Below are 23246 nucleotides of genomic sequence, written 5' to 3'. Positions count from 1 at the left end.
ATTATCCTCTATCGCCGTGGTTTTTCTGTCCAGTTTTAACTAAGGCGAACATTCACAACAGGCACTCAATTCAGTCCTGTCAAGACTCCCTTTGCCAACTAAATTTGTTTCATCCGTATCTAGTGAATACTACTAATTACATTAGGGTATTACAAATATAAATTTCTACAGTCCTGAAGATGGTCCACAGATTAACACTTAGGAGACCGAAACGTCGACCAGCGCCTTTTTCATTTTTCATTTATCAGATTACAAATTAGGAAAGGTGTCATTTGGACCTACAGTTATATATTTATCTATGATTGCTTTACCTGCAGGGTGCAGGGTGCAGTTTGTGAGTGCAGGGTGCAGATTGTGAGTGCAGGGTGCAGATTGTGAGTGCAGGGTGCAGTTTGTGAGTGCAGGGTGCAGTTTGTGAGTGCAGGGTGCAGTTTGTGAGTGCAGGGTGCAGTTTGTGAGTGCAGGGTGCAGTTTGTGAGTGCAGGGTGCAGTTTGTGAGTGCAGGGTGCAGTTTGTGAGTGCAGGGTGCAGTTTTTGACTGCGCCCTGCACTCACAAACTGCACTCACAAACTGCACCCTGCACTCACAAACTGCACCCTGCACTCACAAACTGCACCCTGCACTCACAAACTGCACCCTGCACTCACAAACTGCACTCACAAACTGCACCCTGCACCCTGCACTCACAAACCCAATGTTGATACCACAATCAATACAGGATCAAACATTTCAAATGCAACAAACCGAAATTTGTGGCCAAAATTAATAAAACATTGAAAGACCTCGACGACACCATCCAAGCACCGGAAATCAGACATGCCATAAAGGAGTTAGCTACCCGCAAGGCCGGTGGTTCAGACGGCCTTCCACTATAATTTTACCCCACCTTCGCATCCCAATTGGTCCTCCAACTAGAGAGGCAGTTTCGAGCGGCCCTTGACAAGGGTGCCTTACCCCAATCCATGTGCGAATTAGTTATAGTGTCCCTTCTCAAACCGGACAGGGATCCCTACCAATTGTGCTTTTATCGGCCCATAGCCCTATTACCTGCGGACTATAAAATCTACGACAAAATCCTGGCAGATAGATACACCACTATCCTTCCGCAACTGATCCACCCGGATCAAAATGGATTTGTGCCGGATAGAAATACCTCTTACAATATCCGGCGACTGTTCCACGTACAGGACCAGATCCGTGACCGCTTCCCCCGTGCGGCCTGTCTGGACCCTGAAAAAGCCTTTGATACCCTCTCATGGGCATACCTATTTCGGGTCTTACAACACATGGGAATAGGACCTCGCTTCCAGGCTTATACCAGGCTCATACACTCCACGCCCATCCAGAGCGCGAATAGGGTCCCTCAACTCCGCTCCCTTTTCGGTCCGCCGCGGTACACGGCAGGGCTACCCACTCTCCTCCCTACTTTCCGCAATGGAAATGGAGCCTCTGGCAACCCACCTCCGTGCCATGGGCAAGGAGTGGGGAATCCCTATTGCCAACTCCACCCATGCTGTGTCACTGTACGCCGATGATGTACTCATTTACGTCCGAGACACTGCAGCAGACCTCACCCCTACAAGATTTTGAAGAAGTGGCTGGACTACGAGTCAACTGGTCCAAGTCCACCGTCTATCCCTTGGTACAGGCCATGCCCCAGTGCCGGCTGAGGCTGGGCAACGTTGACCTCTCATGAAGTCCCCAGGCGGTACTTTACCTAGGAGTTCGACTATATCATACACAGCAAGACATCTACGAGGGCAACTACCGTAAACTGATGGCGGGCATCAGATCCTCCATACACTTTTGGAAAGATCTCTCACTGGCAGTCACAGGGAAGATAGCTGTCGCAAAAATGATCCAAGTCCCAAGACTCCTATATCTCTTTTCCAACCTCCCAGTGGTTTCCCAGCTCGTTTTCAGCGAACTAGACACTTTGCTGGGGACCCTCATTTGGGGCTCTGGCCTAGGCGTATCACCCTTGCAAAATTGCAGCTGCCTCTCAATCAAGGAGGGCTAGCTGCCCCATCCTTCGAGGCTTACTTCCTAGCCGCCCAATTACAATGGGTGTCCCGCTGGACAGCAGGCCGGGCGCAGAGGGAAGTGATCACTACGGCAGGACAACTTCAAACCCCCGCCATCCATCGCATGCTGCTGCCAAGGGTTGCCCCGCCCCGACCAAGCCACCCCAACTGATGACCGCGCGCCTGTCTCACACGCATCCACAGAATGCACCATGCGGCAACCCCCGTACTCCCCTCTCCTGCTGTTGGTAGGGCTTCCCAAAGGTCGCGCACACTACACAAAGAGAATGCTGCACATATGGACTGAACACGCCCTGACAGACGCAGGGGTGCTATATTTTAACGGACAACTCAAAATATAGCGCCCCTGCTCCCTAGGGGGCAGTTCCTGTTGCGTAGGCAGCTCCTAGATGACTGCCGCAAACAGTGGCACACAATTGATACAGAAACCCCTACACACCCGGTCCTCCATGCAATTCTACAGATGGGTCCAGGGCGACACCTAGTCACCTGAATATACAAAGTCATACAGTCCCTTAAGCAACCCACTCTTGCACCACTCAGGGAAAAAAAATGGGAAACCGACTTTCGCAGACCATTTCATGACAGAGAATGGATCAAAGCATATACCAAGAAGGTATTCTGCAACTACCGCTTCAAAAACATACAAATGCATATCCTGCATTGGGCATACCTCACTCACGAAAAACTCCAGAAGTATTTCCCGACAGCTCCTTCGCCTGCCCTAGATACCTGGAACCCACTGCCTCATTTTTACACATGCTATGGGACTGTCTGTCCCTCCACAGCTACTGGCGTACCATCCATACTACCCTTAGAACGGTCACAGGACTACGGGACCTCTACACATGGGAAGCTAGTGCCCTTGGTATCTGTAAGCGTAACAAGCAAAGTAGAAACATGCTTTGCCTCCTCAGTGCTCCTCCTGGCCAAACGATGCATCACTATGCATCGGAAGGCACCAGAAGGCCCTCCCCTGGCGGCCTGGGTGGGCACTGTCAAGAAATAGGGCACAGTGGAAGAGGGAATACTCCGAGGGGAGGAAGTCCAGGGAATTTGCAAACATCCAATCTCCATGCCCTGGGCCATGCAACTCCATTCCTTTACACAAGAAACGTTAACAGTGGCAGAAGCACGGTTGGGTGGTTCCCCCTGCGCCCCTAAAGCTCCTGCGGATGCTCTGGACACCCGATGGGCCAGGCCTAATGACCACCAACAACCCATCACCATACCCTCATACAGACCGCTCTTAACAATCTCCCTCCCCCCGCTTCTGTGCAACTCCAACACCACGTCTCGCAATAATGCAGCTTTCAGGCCCTCATATACATGCGTTCGCAACATAAGACAAAATGCATCCCAATTCTATACCCCAAGTTTGTTCAAGGTTTGTTCAAGGTTAGAATATGGCTGACATTCCATAACCCCTACGAAAACATGTGCGGGGGGGACAATGCACCTCACATCGCCAGCGCAGCGCAGCAGTCATCCTGAGTGAACATTAAATGGACACAGACCTCGGAGGGTCATCACCAATCAATAGACAGAGCGGGAGGGCTCTACAACCTTCAAATTATACGCTCTTATGTCAAATTATGATGTACCCATGCGATATTACTTGTATGACAATACCATCGGCAGTGACAGATGTGATGTATGTAATAATCTCAAATGCCAATAACGAATATGCTACTTACCAGTATGCATCTGTTCTTGGCATGTAGGGTGCTGACATTCATATCTGTGCATAGATCGCCGCCTAGTGTTGGGTCCAGATGATTGCACATTGCTGTCCTGGAAGAGTCTTCGAAGTATCACGAGATAGGTGGCTCCTCCCCTGGACTACAGTGCGCATGGGCATCCTCTCCATTCCGAGATTGTTTTTGCCATTGTGGCAGAGATGGAGTAGATACAGTAAGTGATGACCATGCTAAGAGTAATTCTGAGTGCTGCAGCCGCTACAGGCGCCGGGGAGGAGGGCGGGCGATATGAATGTCAGCAGCCCAACATGCCAAGAACAGATGCATACTGGTAAGTAGCATATTCGGTTTGAGGCATGTGGGCTGCTGAATTCATATCTGTGCATAGAATATATAGCAGTCCTTCTATTAGCGGAGGCTGCCTGTGCCAGCTGCAGCAGTCTGAAAAAGTGTTTTTAGAACAGCCTGTCCTACAGCTGCCTGCTGTTTGGAGTGCACATCTACGCAGTAGTGTTTGGTAAATGTGTGTATGGCAGACCATGTGGCTGCTCTACAGATTTCCTCTAAAGGAATGTTTCCCAGGAAAACCATGGATGCCCCTAACTTTCGTGTTGAGTGGCCTCTTGGGGGAATCGTTAATGTGCGCTTAGCCTTTTGATAGCAAATTTGTATGCACTTAACGATCCATCTGGCTATACCTGCTTTTGAAATGGGGTTGCCTTTGTGTTGTGGTGAAAAGGCAACAGACAGTTGTTTTGTATGCCTGAAATTTTTTGTCCTATCTATGTAGTACATGAGCGCTCTTTTGACATCTAGTGTGTGGAGCATTCTCTCTGCCACTGAATCTGGATTCTGGAAGAACACTGGCAGTTCTATAGTTTGATTCATATGGAACTGTGAAACCACCTTAGGCAGAAACTTAGGGTTAGTGCGTAGTACCACCTTGTTGAAGTGAATCTGTATGAATGGCTCTTGGACAGTTAGTGCTTGAAGTTCAGTAACTCGCCGTAGCGATGTGATTGCTGTTAGGAAAGCCACGTTAAGAATTGTATCTCGCATGAGTGTAGAGGCTCAAAAGGTGGACCCATCAGTCTGGTAAGGACCACATTCAGGTTCCATACAGGTGCTGGTGGGTGTCTGGGAGGAATAACTTGTTTGAGTCCCTCCAGAAAAGCTTTGATGGCAGGCACTCTGAAAAGTGAGAGATGCTGCCTGTTTTGGAGATAAGCTGCTATTGCGGATAAATGTATACGTATGGAAGCGTAGGCCAGATTGCATCTGTATAGATGTAATAGATAACAGATGATGTTGTGAGTAGATGCATCTAGCGGATTAATGTAGTTATTGGCACAATAAATGACGAATCGTTTCCATTTTGCCGCATAGCATGCTCTAGTCGTGGTCCTCCTTGCCTCCTTTATGATATCCATACAGTCAGGAGGCAGGTTGAGGTAGCCAAATTCTAAGACCTCAGGAGCCAGATCGCCAGGTTGAGCTGTTGCGGATCTGGATGCTGAATGTCGCCATGGTTCTGCGTCAAAAGTCTGGGTGTGAGTCGTAGCCTTTGATGAGGTACCACGGCGAGTTCTAGAAACGTGGTGTACCATGGTTGGCGTGCCCACGTTGGAGCAACCAGGATGAGAGTCATCGAGTGTTGCCTCAGTTTGCGTGCCACTAGCGGTATTAGGGGTGCTGGGGGAAAAGCATACGCAAATATGCCTGACCAGTTCATCCATATCGCATTTCCCTGCGACTGTGGATGTGGGAACCTGGCGGCAAAGCTTTGGCATTTTGCGTTTTCCCTTGTGGCGAATAGGTCTATCTCTGGATGACCCCACTGCTGGAAGTACGCTTGGAGTACTGATGGATGTATCTCCCACTCGTGCATTTGGTGGCTGTGTCTGCTGAGCAGGTCCGCCATCTGATTGTCCTTGCCTGGGAGGTGTTTTGCCATGAGGAAGATGTTTCTCTGAATGGCCCACTTCCACATGCTCGGAGCCAGATGAGACAACTGTGGAGAGTGTGTACCTCCCTGCTTTTGTTTGTAGTACATGGCAGTCATGTTGTCCGTCCGGATCAACACTACTTTGTTGCACAAATGTGCTTTGAATGCTTTTATTGCCATGAAGATTGCCATCAGTTCCAGAAGGTTGATGTGCATCTTTTTCTGCTGTATTGTCCATAGTCCCTGCACTGTGTAGTGGAGCACATGAGCTCCCCATCCCTGGAGAGATGCGGCCGTCGTCAGTATTATCTGTGGTACAGGCTCTTGGAACGGTCGGCCCCTGCAAAGGTTTTGTGGGTTCCACCAATGCAGAGAGCTGTATGCGCGACCAGTCACCAACACTTGGTCTTTCAATTGTCCGTGAGCCTGATTCCACTGACGTGCTAAGCACTCCTGAAGCGGACGCATGTGTAGTCTCGCGTGCGGGACTATGAAGATGCAGGAGGCCATCATGCCTATCAACTGCATGAACACTCGTGCTGGAAGCGAGTGTTGTGGTTTTAATTTCTGTATCAGCAATAGCATGCTGTTGATCCTCACTGAATTTGGCTGTGCTTTGGCTGCCAGAGTGTTTATTGTTGCGCCCAAGTACTGCCGTACGTGGTTGGGCTGAAGGTGGGACTTCGGATAATTCAGTGAGAACCCCAGACTGTGAAGAAGGTGAATGGTGTGGGACATGTGGGTGGCACATTGCTTGGCCGACTTTGCTTGGATAAGCCAGTCGTCCAGATAAGGGTAGACGTGAACGTTTTGTCTCCGTAGGTGTGCAGCCACTGTCGCTAGGCACTTGGTAAACACCCTGGGTGCTGTTGTCACTCCGAAAGGGAGGACTTTGAACTGATCATGCTGATTCTGAATGGTAAATCTGAGATATTTTCTGTGTGACGAGTGTACCGGTATATGGAAATATGCATCTTTTAGATCTAGTGTTGCGAGGAAATCTCCCTGACTGAGTAACGGTAGAACCTGCTGTAATGTGAGCATGTGAAAATGTTCTGACAAGATGTATTGGTTTAGGGGCCTGAGGTCCAGTATGGGTCTAAGGGACCCGTCCTTTTTTGGGATCAAGAAGTACAGCGAGTACACCCCTGTACCTCTTTGTACTACAGGCACGAGCTCTATGGCTCCTTTTTGCAGCATGCGGACTACCTCTTGCTGCAATAACTGTATATGCTCTGCGGACATAGGACGGTGTCTTGGGGGTATGTTGGGTGGAGTGGATGTTAACTCCAGACAATAACCGTACTGGATAAGCTGCCTCACCCACCTGTCTCTAGTGATGGATTTTCAGACCGGCAGGAACTGTTGTAGTCTCCCTCCGACCGGTGTTACATGGCCGGGGGGTAGTGACAAGACGAACAAGTTACTTACCTTCGGTAACGCTTTTACTGGTAGATACAATAACTGCCTGTGGATTCCTCACCTTGTGAATATCCCCCTTGCGCCAGCAACGTTCGGAAAATTCTTCGTAGCACGCCGGCGTGGACGACGTCATAGGAGCACGGCATCGCTCGCGACTCCGTCTGACGTCACTCCATATAAGGACCACGTCGGCGTGATGACGTTTGTTCCGCCCTTTTTTCCGTGCCTTCGAGGCACCCGGACGGACCAACAAGTACATATATATGTATATACACAATGTACACAGCACATGCAAATCAAAAGCAATTAAAGTGCAAAACTATACAAAATCAGATAAAACCATAAATACATTTGCATACAAAACCAGGTATAGCAGAGTGGACAACGGGGAGGCGGGTGGGTCAGTGAGGAATCCACAGGCAGATATTGTATCTACCAGAAAAAGTGTTACCGAAGGTAAGTAACTTGTTCTTCTGATAGATACATCTGCCGTGTGGATTCCTCACCTTGTGAATAGAGTCCCACAGCAGTCCCCACTCCCGGAGGAGGGTGTCCACTCTGCTACACCAGGAAATCTTGGAGAACAGAGCGCGCGAAGTGGCCATCCCTCCTCACCTCAGCATCCAAGCAGTAGTGCTTCGCAAAAGTGTGGAGGGAGGCCCAAGTCGCGGGCCTGGAAATGTCCTCAACAGGAACACCTCTAGACAATGCAGAAGTAGCAGACTTCGCTCTAGTTGAATGAGCTCTAATACCCTCAGGAGGGTCCTTACCCGCCAGAGAGTAGCAAATCTTGATGCAGAGAATAATCCATCTGGAAAGTGTGCGCTTGTGCACCGCTCTGCCCTTCTTGCAGCCAGCAAAACCCACGAAGAGCTGATCATCTATTCGATAGTCTTTAGTCCTATCAAGATAGAAGCTAACCGCTCTCTTCGGGTCCAGGCGATGAAGCCTCTCCTCCTCCTTGGAAGGGTGTGGGGGAGGATAAAAGGTAGGAAGGGTAATGGATTGACCTAGGTGGAAAGGAGTAACCACCTTAGGCAGAAAAGCAGCCCTGGTCCTAAGAACCATTCTTTCAGCATGGATGGACAAAAACGGGGGCTTGGAACTAAGAGCCTGAAGCTCACTTACCCTCCTTGCCGAGGTAATTGCAACTAAGAAGACCGTCTTAAAAGAAAGAAGCCTCATTGGACACTTGTGTAAGGGTTCAAACGGCGAACCCATCAGATAGGTTAACACAAGATTCAAGTCCCAATGAGGAACAATAAAGGGAGAAGGAGGGAACTTATTAGTGAGTCCCTTCAAAAATCTTAATACCACAGGTGATTTAAAAAGAGAGGGCTGATCCGGCAAACAGAGGAATGCCGATAAGGCCGAAAGATAACCCTTGACAGTGGCAACAGCAAACCCTTGCCGTGCCAGAGAAAGAGCAAACAACAAGATATCAGACAAATGAGCCTTTAACGGGTCAACATCCCTCTCCCTACACCAAGATACAAACTTAGACCACCTATACGAATAAATGGACTTTGTGGAGTCACGCCTGGCAGAGAGTATGACATCCACCACATCGTGAGGGAGAGAGAAAGATTTCAGATTGCCCCGTTCAATCTCCAGGCATGAAGGTGTAATGTCTGGAGGTGGGGGTGTAGAACCTGCCCCTCCATCTGAGAGAGGAGGTCTGCCCTGAGAGGGAGACGGAGCGGCAGGTGAGAGGGAGAGGTGGAGAAGATCTGTGTACCACACCCTTCTTGGCCAATCCGGGGCGACCAATATGACTTGGGCCCGGTCTTGGCGAATCTTCCTCAGAACCCGAGGAATCAAGGGTATGGGAGGAAACGCGTAAAGGAGCTGACCTCTCCAGCTCAACTGAAACGCATCCCCCAATGCTCCTTGCATCGGATACTGGAGACTGCAGAATGACGGGCAGTGAGCATTCTCGCAAGTGGCGAACAGATCCACCCGAGGAGTCCCCTACATCTGAAAGATGTCGTGAACAACCTCCGGGTGAAGCCTCCACTCGTGGTCGGCAGAGAACTGCCGACTGAGAATGTCCGCACGTACGTTCAGGACTCCGGCCAGATGATTTGCCATCAGACAAATCTGGTGGTACTGAACCCAGGACCAGAGACGCAGTGCCTCTTTGCAAAGACACCACGACCCTACTCCTCCCTGCTTGTTGATGTACCACATCGCGGTCGTGTTGTCCTTCAGGACCTGGACCGACCGATCGCGAAGGGAAGGGAGGAATGCCTTGAGCGCCAGACGTATGGCCCGCAATTCTAGAAGGTTGATGTGAAGCAACCTTTCCTCTGGAGACCAAAGACCCTTGACCTCCAGATCCCCCAGATGAGCACCCCACCCTAGAGTGGATGCATCAGTTATCACCGTGGCCACCAATGGTGGAAGCTGAAAAGGCTTTCCTTGAGACAGATTGCCTTCCACGCCCCACCAAGACAGATCCGCTGCAGTTTCTCTGGAGATCTTCACTGACTCCCCGAGATCTCCGTTGTGCTGATACCACTGCTTGCGGAGGCACCACTGGAGTGCCCTCATGTGCCAGCGTGCATGGTTGACCAGGAGAATGCAAGAAGCCATCAGACCGAGCAGGCGAAGGACCTTCAGGACCGGAACAACCGCTCCACTGTGAAACAAAGGAATCATCTCCTGAATGTCGCGAATCCTTTGCGGAGGAGGGAATGCACGACAAACAGTAGTGTCCAGTACCGCACCTATGAACAGGTTGCGCTGGGAGGGCACCAGGTGAGATTTGGGCACGTTTATCGAAAAACCCAACCTGAACAACAGCTGCGATGTCTCTTGCAGGTGATGAAGCACCTTCTCGGGCGACTCCGCCTTGATCAGCCAGTCGTCCAGATACTGGAATACAGGTATCCCCGACCTCCTGAGATGTGCAGCCACCACTGCCATCACCTTGGTGAAAACTCGAGGCGCAGTAGTAAGACCAAACGGAAGGACCGCAAATTGATAGTGTTGCGATCCCACCGTAAATCGGAGATACTTCCTGTGCGACTTCAGGATTGGGATGTGAAAATACGCATCCTGCAAGTCGATCGACACCATCCAGTCTTCTTCCAACAGCGCTTGAAGAACCTGCGCAAGAGTGAGAATTTCGAATTTCTCCTGCTTGAGATAGAGATTCAAAATCCTGAGGTCCAGGATTGGACGTAACCTGCCATCCTTCTTGGGGATCAGGAAATACCGGGAGTAGCACCCCTGACCCTTTTCCTGCTCTGGAACCACCTCTATCGCACCTTTCTTGAACAAAGCCAGGACTTCTTCCTGCAGGCGAACAAGGTGGTCCTCCGAACAAAAACCCTGGCAAGGAGGGTAATTGGGAGGGAACTCCTGGAAAGGAAGAGCATACCCATTTTCTACGAGATTGAGAACCCAAAGATCTGATGTAACCGATTCCCAATCCCGTAGAAAATGAGTAAGCCGACCCCCCACCGGAGCCACATGATCCAGAATGGCAGATCTAGGGCTGCTTTGCTGCAGGGGGAGGGGGTTGGTTATTAGAGGAAGAGGAGGAGGAGGAGGAGGAGGAGGAGGCCTGGCGTCCAAGACCACGGCCCCTTTGCTTTCCTCTGTAGGTTTTATACAGAGGATTCTGACGCTGCTGCTGCTGCTGTCCCTGGTTGTAGGGACGAAAATTGGATCTGCCAAAACCCTTGTACTTCCTAGCCACAGAGCCCCTCATCTGAAGGCCCAAAGACTTCGCCGTAGCCCGGCTGTCCTTGAACCTCTCCAAAGCTACGTCAGCCTTCTTGCCAAAGAGGCCTGTCCCATCAAATGGCAAGTCCAACAATGTAGACTGAACATCAGAAGAAAAATCACAGGACTTAAGCCATGCGGCCCTTCTTGTAGCAACAGTAGAGCCCATAATTCTGGCAACAGAGTCCACCGTGTCCATACCACTCTGTATAACCATACGAGCTGCAGCCTGAGTATCAGCAACCACCTCGTTAAAGTTCTTCCTATCGTCCTCCGGAAGCTTAGGAGAAAGTTGCTTAACAGAGTCCATTAAAGCATGAACGTACCTCCCCAAAAGGCAAGTAGCATTGGTGGACTTCAAGGCCATGCTACCTGAGGAGAAAATCTTTTTTGCAGACTGGTCCAATTTCTTAGAGTCCTTGTCTGCCGGCACCTGAGGGAAAGAGCCCGCAGCCATGCTGGAACAGGCGGCCTGCACTACCAGACTCTCCGGTTCAGGATGCGAGGAAAGAAATTCAGGGTCATCAGGAGCCACCCTGTAACGCCTTGCCACAGACCTGGAAACCGCAGGAGCAGACAAAGGTCTCTTCCAGACCTCCTTAATTGGTTCAGTCAATGTATCTGTAAAAGAAAGAGTAGGCTCCACAATTGAAGAAGGCGAATGCAAAACCTCCGTAAGGATGTTGGGCTTGTATTCAACTGTGGGCAAAGTCAAGCCTAGCAACTCTGCAGCCTTCTTAATAACAACATGATAGGGTGCCAAGTCCTTAGAAGGAGCGTCTGAAACGGTTGGCAAACCCCACTCAGGAGAAAGTTCCAGGCCACTTGCATCTTGAAGGTCCTCAAAACAATCCCCCTGATCCTGCAACTCCCCTTCCTCAACCTCGGAGTCCATACACTCCTTCTCCTCCAAGAGACGTTGAGCTCTGCGCCTCGACCACTCCATACGGACCGAAGTCGATGGATCCGGCAACGACTCCGACGGCGCCGGAGCCGACGTCGAGCGAGGAGCCGGAGGACGGGAAGCACCCCGATCCGAATCACCACGAGGCCGATCCGGAGTCGGCGAAGCCGCATGCGAAGTCGACGACCTCGGCGGCGCCGTACCGAGCCAAGGAGTACAAGGCGTCGGCATAAACTGCATAAAGGGGGCCGGGGCATAAGCCTGGGACCCAAATTGAAAGACAAAGGACCCATGGGACCAACATGCGCACCAGAGGGGTACATTGCCCTCGAGTAAACACCAAACATGGCGTTTAAAAACTGCGAGGGATCCTGACCTGGACCTGGAAAGGGTGGGTACGAACCCAACGGCCGCTCCGAAGGAGGCTGATCCGGCAAAGGCGCACCCTGGCCCTCTTGCTCTTCAGGCTCCACATCCGGAGTCGGTGCTCGAGGAACCTCTTCTTCATGCACCGATGAATGGTGCGACTCCAGATCCTGTTCCGGCTCTTGAACTGGAGAACCAACGTGAGATCGAGCAGGAGAAGGAGACACGAAGTCCTTGTGATGTTTACGTGACTTCTTCCTCGAATCCGAAGACTCCTTGCCAGAGTGGTGTCTGGAGTGATGTTTACTCCTCTTATGCTTCTTTCTCGAGGAGCCCGAAGCATGGCCCGAGGCCGACTTGGATCCGGACCTAGACCTCCCTCTGAACTTCGATCTCTCTCTCGACCTCGACTTGCCCCTAGAAGCCGACCTCGACCGCGACAGCTGTCTCGACTTCGAGCGCCTGGACACTGACCTCGAAGACCTTCCGGCTTCCCTTTCCTTCACCTTTGCAAGCAGAAGCTTCGCCTCCCGCTCACGAAAGGCTTTGGGGTTCATCTTGTCACAGGAACGACAGTTCTTAACATCGTGACCCGAACCAAGACACCACAGACAGTCGGAATGCGGATCGGTGATCGACATCATCCAGGAACAGGAACCACATTGTTTGAAACCCGTCTTCCTCGACGACATCTTCGGCGTTGAAGTGAACTCCAACAGAGAAACAGAATCAGCTAAACAGCGAAAAGATACAAAAGTATCGCAGAAGATCCCAGAAACCGTTAGCGTCGACGACGGGGAAAAAAGGGAACTGACGTCATCACGCCGACGTGGTCCTTATATGGAGTCGGTGACGTCAGACGGAGTCGCGAGCGATGCTGTGCTCCTATGACGTCGTCCACGCCGGCGTGCTACGAAGAATTTTCCGAACGTTGCTGGCGCAAGGGGGATATTCACAAGGTGAGGAATCCACACGGCAGATGTATCTATCAGAAGTCACTGTTTGTTAGTGGCGGAGGATCGGGAGTTGTTGTTTCCACGACCTCTGCCCTTGGTGCTGTTTCCACGATAGCCACCCCTATTGTTCTTTTTGTAGGTGGTCTGCGTGCCTCCTTTACTGCATTGTGTCTGCTGGGACACCTAGCCTCTGGAAGCTCCTCTATTGTTGGAGCGACGAAAAGAACCACCCCTGAACTGCTGCGACTGTAGAGCCCCCATAGACTTTGCAGTCTCTGTCTTTTTTAATTTTTTCTAAGGTGGTGTCCACTTCTGGCCAAATAAGTAATCAGGGTTAACTGGTTGATTGAGTATCATGGTTTGTATCTCAGGCTTGAAGCCGGAGATTCTCAGCCAGGCGTGTCTTCGTAACATACCGCTTGTATTAATAGCCCTGGCTGCAGTGTCTGCTGCGTCTAGCGCACACTTAATAGATGCGTTGGATATAAGTTTCCCTTCTTGTATTAGCATTTCTGCTGCCTCCTTGTAGTCATCTGGCAAGTGTTGTAACAGGGTCTCAAGTGTATCATAATGAGCCCCGTCGTATCTGGCTAAGAGTGCCTGTGTGTTGGAGATTTGCCAGATATTGGCCGCTTGAGCTGCCACCCTTTTCCCTGAGGCTTCTAGCACTTTAGATTCCTTGTCAGGGGGAGGAGCAGCACCCGTGGTCTGTGAGTTCGCTCTTTTACGAGCATTTGAAACAACTAGAGAGTCCAATGGCAACTGTCCCCTGATATATGTAGGGTCCACAAGTGCCGGTTTGTATTTTTTTTCAATCCTGGGGTTTACCACTCTCGCCCTCGTGGTCTCCTTAAAGATGTCTCCAGCGTGTTTCAGGACACCTATTGGCATGGGTAGAGTCTTGACAGTTCTCTCTGAGGTTGAGAAGGTGTCAAATAAAAAGTCCTCTTCAATAGGGTCAGCATGGAGTTGGACATCGTGATTTTTTGCTCTCAATAAGTGCGTTAAACGCAGCCATGTCTTCTGTAGGTGAGGTTTTAAAAGCATAGGTATGACTGTCAGGGGCATTGTGTGGCTCCCCTGGGTCAACAGTGTCTGTCCAGGGTTCAGTGTTGTCTTCTGGACCAGTGTCTACAGGATAACTGTAATCCTCATTGTCATCATCCCCTACATCCACATCTGAATGTGTGGGTGAAAAAGGAGCAGGTTCTAGTCCATATTGTTGTAGAGGTTCAAAAAGAAAAGGTGATGTTGCAGAATCCCTTTTTTTTTCTTTAATGGAATTTTATACGACTCCATAGGCTATTCTGGGACGATCTTTCGCTTGTAAATGGAAAGTCTACCAGTCTCAGCATCGATGAATTGCCTCGACTGATCTTCCTGCAGAGGCTGTCGATGCTTTGTGGCCTCTTCAGTAGTTGTAGGCTTTTGCCCCATGGACACCTTCTTGGCCGCTTCGATGCCCGTCTTTGGGGCGAACGCCTTAGGTGTCGGCGGCAGTATAAACTTAATCGGTGTCGACGCCTTCGGAATCTTGCTGACTGTCTTTGTGGGTGGAGTGGCCTTCGGTCCGACAGCTATAGCTTTCTCCTTAATGCGCTGCAGCGACTCCGACACCTGCTTTGAAACATAGGTGGATGGTTGTGTCGACTCGACGGGGTCCTTAAAGCCACTGTTTGTTTTGGGCTCGAGGTCTTTGCTGACCTTTGCTTTGTCGAGTCGACGCTTAGGGTCGATAACGTTCTGTGAGTGGAGTCCCTTGTTTGTGTCTACGGTCTTCGGCACCGACTTATTCGGGTCGATGTCCTTGACCTTTTTCTTCGGTGCCCCGGCCTTCGGCTCGACACCCTTTAGCGACCTCTCCGGGTCGATAGCACTCTGTTTCGTCGGAGCCGATGGTTCAGAAGCCTTCGATCCGATCAAGGTAAGTTGTACTTTCGGTTTCGATTTTGTTTCCGATGCTTTCGGTTTTGTGGTTACCGATGTTTTTTGTTTCGATTTCGATCGATCAACCGATGGCTCTTTTGAATTGTCCGTAGCCGGGCCTTGAAGCGAGGCTGTAGAACTATGCGCTTGATCTTGGGTAAGGCCTTGTGGCGATCCCTCGACCTGAGCCCTATTGAGTGTTTTAGTCTCGGCCCCCATACCAACGGTTGGGCCTAGCTCCTCGCTCAAGCTATCTTCTACGGCCCCAAAGGCCTCATCGTCGTCTCCTACCTCGTCGACGACGTCATCATCTTCGACCATCTCCTCATCCTCTGCGTCATAATTGGAGTCAAGCTCTGATGCAGGATCTGACTGGTTCTTTTGAACCTCCTGCTCGACCCCCTCATCTTCCTCAGCATCGAAGATGTTCACCGGGTCAGGCGCTGTCTGCTAGGCTTCCTTCCGCGCCGCGCGTCGAAGGCGAAGTATTTTCTTGGACCGGAACCGAGAACAAGCCATACAGCTGGCTTCATCGTGATCCGGAGACAGGCACTTGTTGCACACCGGGTGGACATCGATGTGAGGATACTTGGAGTTGCAAACGGGACATCTCTTGAATGGGCTCCGTTCCATCATCGATCGTCGATAAGGCCTCTGGCGTCGACCGGGCCTTTGGTGTTGAATAGCCACACAGCTCTTTTCGACGTCCGGCTCGAGAATTGAGCTGGAACGAGTACTCGGCACCGATCGCATAGACAACACCGACGATACCTAAAGGCCTTTCGGCCAAATATAAAGTTTGCTATCGATTCCGAACTTGAGTTAACAAATATACATCCAAACCCAATGGCGGAAAAAAACAATCTGGGAATGGAGAGGATGCCCATGCGCACTGTAATCCAGGGGAGGAGCCACCTATCTCGTGATACTTCGAAGACTCTTCCAGGACAACAATGTGCAATCATCCGGCCCCTACACTAGGCGGCGATCTATGCACAGATATGAATTCAGCAGCCCACATGCCTCGAACAAATGTTTTACAAAAAAAATAAAATCAAGGCCCCTCAGTGCACATTCAGAAGAGGACAGACAAGATACAACCACAACAAAAAAGAGACATCCAATTTTTCACACAAAGGGGTCCTCAAAAGAAAGTAACCCTGGGAGGTTAGACAACATCTGAAGCACCAAAACCACCAGCAAACACGGATGGTAGGCAACAATGATGGGGTAGACTCGCAATTAACTAAGGGCCTCAGCCGACAAAGATAGGTGATCGCAGGCACAGGGCAGAATGAAAGCAGAAGAAGGGAGGATTGGAAACAGAGCTAAATCCAATCAGGCTTCATATTAAAACTACTGGCCGACCGACAGACACCATGGACAACCAATGAAGCTTACCTTGCTTAGGGCTGAGGACACAAAATCTGTCGAAGCCACACTCTGTAAATCCATGTCGGCTGATTTTCACACCTCTGTTAACCTCAAGAAGAGTCTGTGATTCCCTGAACAGAGCAAACCTACTTTGCCTTCTAAATAATATTCAATAATTGCCGTACCTCTGCTCCGATAATCTTCTGGCCCTACGTTTTAAGATACCATCTGATCAACCATAACCATGTGACGAGACACCAAGGATGTGAGCAACATATTAAGGGAGCTGAACTCATTTGAAGATTGACAGTCCTACAAAATCAAGATGCCCACGACCTTTGTTTACAGGAAACTTTGGAAACTAAGCCATCTACAATACCTGGGTATTATGCAATTCATAATGCAGCGCATAAAAAAAAGAAGTCCTTGAAAGAGCGTCTGGTGGCCTCTGGATCTTTGTTAATCTCAACTTACAACTCTAAATAAAGGAAATCAAAACTGGTTGTAGTAACATGCAGGCAATTGAATTCTTCAGTCTCACGCTAAGTGGCCTGCATACTTCCATACTTCTTCTAAATACATACATCACCCATGTAACAAAGGAAGGAAGAAGGCTGTCCATTTTTGCGAGCATGTTTGAACGGTCCTCTGTCAGTACCCCAATCATGAAGTTATCCTGGTTGGGCCAGTCCATGGGGCAACAGAAAGAAGCCCATCAGATAGCCATAGAAGCTTGCTGCCATTAATTTAATCTCCACACATACGACCAACAGAGTGAACTAGACCGCGGAAGGCCATTTAAGTTCAGGAACATCTCCACCTTGGACTACCTCTTTAGGAGTACACAATTATATGGTAGTTCAACAAACTATCAAGTACACCACAGTCCTTCATAAAGTGATCCTTTGACCATTTAAATAATTTCCAGCCCAACAAACATCTGGCGCAACAAACATCTTGCAGTTCAAACAGCTGGCTTTATCCTGAGTGCAGGAGCAAATCCATTAGAGAAAAGTTAAAAATTGGGTTTAAACAGCGAATTGCAATATAAGTAATTGAAGGACCATCAAAATCCAGAACCACTTGATTACCAATCCACTGGAGTAGAAGCATGGGGCAGTACAATGAACTAACATGTACGTGATTCCAGTGGCTCACTGGGACCATCCCTGTGGGAACACTCTTTCTCCTCTTATAACATCAGAGGATTTCACACAATTTTGTCCATGGTTTTAAATTTATTTATTTTTAAGTTTTTCAAAAAAAGTTTCATTTGAAAGTTCAAAGTTCATTTACATGATTTCATTATTCATCAATGAGGCATCATCATTATAAATTAAATCCAATGCATTTCGGGCTAACTTAGAGCCCTTCATCAGGGAATGGCACTGTTGAGAAAAAGTAAATACCACATATTTGTAAGCATAAAACATGAAATGTCTGACACGTAGTAAAACATTTGGCTCGAAGTAATTAAAGCATATATGTTGTTTACAATGTCTATTGTTGTGTTGGTACTGTATTTACTTGATGATTTATAGCACCCATGGTGTTTAATCTGTACACTGCTGATCTAGGGCTGGCATTAGCCAAAGGAAATCGTTCTCCCCCAAAAACTGGTTCACAAAAAGTTTCAATCTTACAATAGGCAGAGGATCTTGTTATTCTCGATAAAACTATTGGGATGGAGAGGGCCCCCAAATATGCTTTACTCTTACAACATCAAGAACTGCCTAACAATGAATGCCGCAAAAACCAAGGAATGTTTCTTTGGGCAGAGTAAAAAGAATTATCAACAGAGATGAAACCTTGGCCCACTCAAAATCACAACTAGTAAATATAACTACCCTGGCGCTGGGCAGTCTGACACAAGTAAACCATTCTTACAGTCCAAGGCAATAAAGGAAAAGGAAGCTAAAACAACATTTGCATTGGAAAAAATCTATCTACACCTAAACAGTCCTACCACAGACTGAATCTGTGCAGCTATTTGGGCTAAATTGCTCCAAGCCATAAATTATGGGCATCTTGCATTTCCTGGGATTTTGTCAACCATCCTAGAGTATTGAAAATCTGCTGTCCATTGAAACATTTGTGGTCTACCAAAGCATACATGACGCTCCTTGCTGCGAATGCCAAGAAATTTCGTGCAAAACTGCTATTGTAAAGTGTTACTATCAAGTCGCCTATTCTTTAGATGGTTCAATGAAAACCACACTACAGGGCATTTTCAAAGCAGTGTCAAGTCCCTCTTCATGTTACCTGGAGAAGGCTTTTGGCTCCCTGAACCTTAACTATGGACTCTGCATTAACACAGCAGTAACCTAGCAGCAGTTGAAAAGCATCTTAATGTGTCATGGGAGGCAGCTGTCCAAAACACTTAACTTGCAGGAAGATTCACGCACCACTGGGGCTCCGGGCTTGCTTCAATCACATTAGGCCGCAGCTCTTCAGCCCTACCTGAAGGCCCCCTTGTGCAGGTCTGCCTTAAAAAATTTACTATATATGCAACTGTTGGCCCTACCATTATGGGAATTTCAAGTGCACTGGAAGTCCATAAGTGGGGGGCAGCAATGCTGCCATCTGTGTCCGTATGAAATGGAGTCCCTCTGCCATCTATTATGCTGCTGCCAACTTGACAACTGATAGAAGCATCCTAAATGAATGAATGAATGAATGAATGAATGAATGAATGAATGAATGAATGAAGCAGCACTTATAGAGCACATAGCTACCCGGAGACATCCCAGCGCTAAGCGGTTAAACAGAAGCGTCAAGAATTACTTGGGAAAAAGCCATGTTTTCAAAAGCTTACGGAAGGCCATAGGATTAGGTTCCTTAAGTAGCTGATGAGGGAGGGAATTCCAAAGTTTGGCAGCATTATATGAGAATAGCCGGCCACTGGTTCTGGCCCTCTTAATTCTGGGGACAGAGGCCAATAATTTCTCGTCTGAGCGCAGCCGCCTGTTTGCTCGATAGGGCTGAACCAGAGAGGAAATAATTGATGGTCCTTTCCCTCCTATCATCTTGTGGGTAATGCACAAGGCCTTGAATTTGACTCTCTCCCGGACCGGGAGCCAGTGGAGAGCTGTCAAGGCAGGTTTTGCAGACTGACTGCTCGGAAACCCCACAAGAATCCTTTCAGCGCAGTTCTGCACTGTTTGAAGTTTAGCAAGGACCGAACTCTGGGCACCAAGGTAGAGGGCATTCCCGTAGTCCAGGAGGGAACAAATAAGCGCCTGGAAGGGGACTAAAGGGAGGACTTTACGGAGCATCCTGATAATGCCGAAGCAGGAAGCCACGACCTTCCTGGCTTGGGTTTTCAAGCTGAGGTCTAAATCAAGCCAAACAACCAGGTTCTTTATCCCTGGCTTAGGAACAGGTGCGGGGCCCTTGCAGGCTGGCCACACAGTGTCCGCCTTGAAAAGAAGGGGATTGCCAAGGAGCATAAGTTCTGTCTTGTAGCTGTAATATCTGCACTTAAAACCATCTTTGTATTTTAACATCCCAGACATACATGGATGAGAAACTGAAAGGATGGCTGTAAAAAAGGCCTTGGTTAAGCATTTGCACTTTTGCCATGCCGCTCTTTGGTTGGTCCACCCTTTGGAAAAGGTGTTGGTTAAGTACTTGCACCCTCGGTACTCTGCACCTTGGTTGGCTGCGCCTTTTCACCTCAGGCATGTAGCACAGTGGCTTGAACTCGAATGTGGCATAATATCCATGCCTCAGTTTTAACCTGCCAAATAACTCCTACCCTCTCCACTAGGTGCAATCAACGAAGCAGTCAAACTAGACATGCTGCTTCATAACTGGCACCGTAGAGCTACTTTTGAACATTATGTCCTTTCTGCTCTACGTGAATGTGAATTCACAAATTTAACCTCATCGCAATTTTTAAATGGTAATTATTAGGTTGTATATTTTAAGTTCTCTTTTATTGTTGTATAATTTTAACTAATCACACAATAAAGCTTTACTTACAATTCTGAGAGGCATGTAAACAGGGATGGAGAGGTAAGGGACGGTGTATTCATTTTGGAATATGTGGAGCACACATCCCTCTGATGTGATGCTCTGAAACTTGTAAGGGTAAAAGGTGAATCGACCTCCTACTGGGAGACTGTGCTGCAAAGGGCAAATTAAAGGTGTTTTGTAGCAGCTTTGGAGGGGGAGCTAGGACTTTGGTAGTTTGTTGCTCCAGTGGGCCTGAACCATGGACAGCCAGTTCCTCGAACTATGCTTCGAAAGGTTTGAGAAGTCTTATGTTGCAAAGGCACGGTCAAGCGTGGCCTCCGCTGGAACACTCTTCTGAAACCTAGTAAAGGGTGAAATGGTTGTGGGAACTGAGGCGTAGGTGTTGCCAGCCCCAAGAGTGTGCTGTGGCCTTTCACTATTTGAAGTGCTCCTAGGCTGAGTCCGCCTTGCCTCCAAGGAGACGCAAGCCATTACATGGCATGCCCATCCAAGATTGTTGTATACCGCTCGAGAACCCTGTAGAGCCCATCCAAATTTGGCATTGAAGCACCGTACTGGTCCCGACTGCCATACCCAATCAATCTGTAGTGTTCAAGCCCAAGTGAATCAAATTTTTCTGCATCTTATCCATTGTGTATCATCTGCTGGAGGTTCGTTCAGAGGTCATTTGTGACTGCTGGCAAGATCTGTGCCATCATGTGCCACAACACATGCAAATTAGCAACCTAGGATGCCGCTGGAGTTGACTGAACCCAAGGCAAGGGTAGCAGAAGAGAACATTCATTTTGCAAACATCTCAATGCACTTTGACTCTATATCTGCAAAGTGGTCAGAAACGCACTGGGGAGGAGTTTGCTGGTAAAGGCCTGGACCACCAGGTTGTCTGGTAAGGGATGTTTCAGGAGAAAGGTATGGTCTCCTGGGGAAGGTCTGTGTAACCTAGCTTTCTGTCTGTTAACTAGTGGGCAAGATCCTGGCTTCGCCCGGCGTATATTAGTGACTGCCTCATTAAAAGGAAAAAAAGAGGTTCCTGTGATATCTGCCATGGCTGCAAGACCTCTGTGAGGACATTTCATCTGCATTAACCTCACTCGCAGATAATTGTAGGCCAAGGATCTCTGCTTTACTCCAGAAGACTATTGCGAAGGAGGGCAACTCTTCCGTGGTGTGCCAGAAATGGGACAGTGTAGACCAGCTTCTGTGGGGTAGAGCCCAGTGGGATTCTGGTGATCTAAAAATAACTTTGCCAAACTTGTGAACTATCATCATCGTGGTCAGGCAAATTATGACATAGTGAAAAGGTCTCTAAATACAAATATGCAAGGGGTGAGCCTGGGGAGTCTACATTTGGAGAGGGGAGGAGTCAAGATGGCGGGCTGACACCGCCGAGTGAGGACGCTACATGGTACTGCTCTGCTCCGCCGAGATTCTGTTTCGAGCAGCGTGCAGCGAGCAACGAGATATGTGAGATCGGAGAAAAACTACAGAGATTCAGAAGCGGAGAAGTGGAGAAAAGTGGGGAAGCGGAGAAGCGGAGAGACGCGCAACTACATGGGATTACGCGTGTTTAGTCCCCCGGCTGGAAAAAACAAAGAAGCTCAATGCTAAGGGCACTTTTACAGTTAGGCAATAACACCTCCCGTACCTCCCGCGTTTGGTTCTACGCGGTAGCCCGACCGGTCAGCACGCCGGGAGGCAGAGGGAGAGGGAGAGGCGGAGCGGGTTCACCTCAGCTGACTGCACACCTGTTCCAGGAAACAGCCTTCACAAGTACACAGCGGCAGCCACAGCGAGCGGAGGCGGAGGAATCAGGGGAAATCGATGTCCGGACGGCAGAGGACCACACGGAGCAAGAAGACCGCCCCAGCTGGCAGACAACCAAACGCAAGTACAATGGCTGCAATCACAGGGATTGCTGGGGCAGTAGCTGTGGGGGGGCCTAACAGCAGTAAAGAGACTCAGTTCGCTCAGGAAAACAACGGTGTGGATAAAAGCGGGGGGTCAAAAGCAAAAGAGAAAATGGTATACCGGCTAATGAGACTGAGGGGAAGATACAAGGGGAAGGGAAAGGCACTTTGGTTAGTGGTGAATGTGTTGAACTTGAGTCAGATTTAGAGCATGTAAAGGCGCTCAAAACTCAAAAACTGAATAACACTGAGAAAGAAGTTGAAAAATTAGGAAACAACAGATCTAATTCAATAATGGTGGTAAACTCGGATACAGAAACTGATAAAGAACTCTCCGCCACTGTCAATGTCTCATGTACAGATATGTCAGAAGCTGTTCTGGAGACACAGGTAGCGAACAGAGTGACCACCTCTAACATTGGAAGCTTAACCCTGCAATTAACAGAAGTGGTAGAAGACTCTGAGAGAGCAAAAACTAAAGTCCAACCCCAAGATAAACCAAAAAGCAGGGTGCAGCAGTCTATCTCCGCTACCGATAATACTAATCATGACCCAGTCGAAATAATTGAAATAAGGGAGAAAGGAAACGGCGAGAGCACAGTGCTGGATCGCACGGCTGTAGCTGATGATGATGACTCGAATTTAGAGTACGAGGAGTGGACAGAAGACGAGGGAGTTGAAGGAGCACTTAAGAACCCAGCCATTAAAAAAACCACCGTCAAGAAAATTAAAATGAAAGTCCAAACTAAACAAAAAAATGTTTTACTTAAGACAGTCAACAAGGAAGCTCTTGGAAACAAGAAAAGCCGCCTAATTGACGATAGCCCTCTGAGAAGGTGGATTGAGGCAAAGGGGGGAGTCAAGAGCATGGCTCTAAGATTGTCAGGTGCTAGCCCAGACGAGGCCCTCAATACTCAGGGGGCTCGCAAAAACAACTTTATAGACATTACTAGCGAACATACTCAAGATGATGCCTCTATTAACCAAGAG

At 48.9% G+C, this 23246-nt stretch overlaps 2 protein-coding genes across 2 annotated transcripts in view; both read right to left on the bottom strand.

The window, feature by feature from the left end:
- Positions 1 to 23246, bottom strand: part of CDC73 (cell division cycle 73) — a 754132-nt gene that overhangs the window by 212973 nt on the left and 517913 nt on the right. The gene's annotated exons all lie outside the window — the stretch shown is intronic.
- LOC147748940 (uncharacterized) lies at positions 4834 to 5929 on the bottom strand. Its single transcript, XM_086936504.1, is given in 2 exon segments — positions 4834 to 4875; positions 4877 to 5929. Coding segments are annotated over 2 exon segments (1095 nt in total).

Source organism: Lissotriton vulgaris, chromosome 1_1, assembly GCF_964263255.1.
Source record: "Lissotriton vulgaris chromosome 1_1, aLisVul1.2, whole genome shotgun sequence".
In the NCBI taxonomy this organism is placed as follows: Eukaryota; Metazoa; Chordata; class Amphibia; order Caudata; family Salamandridae; genus Lissotriton; species Lissotriton vulgaris.
Note: the sequence above shows the minus strand (reverse complement) of the source record. Positions and strands in the feature narration are given on the sequence as shown.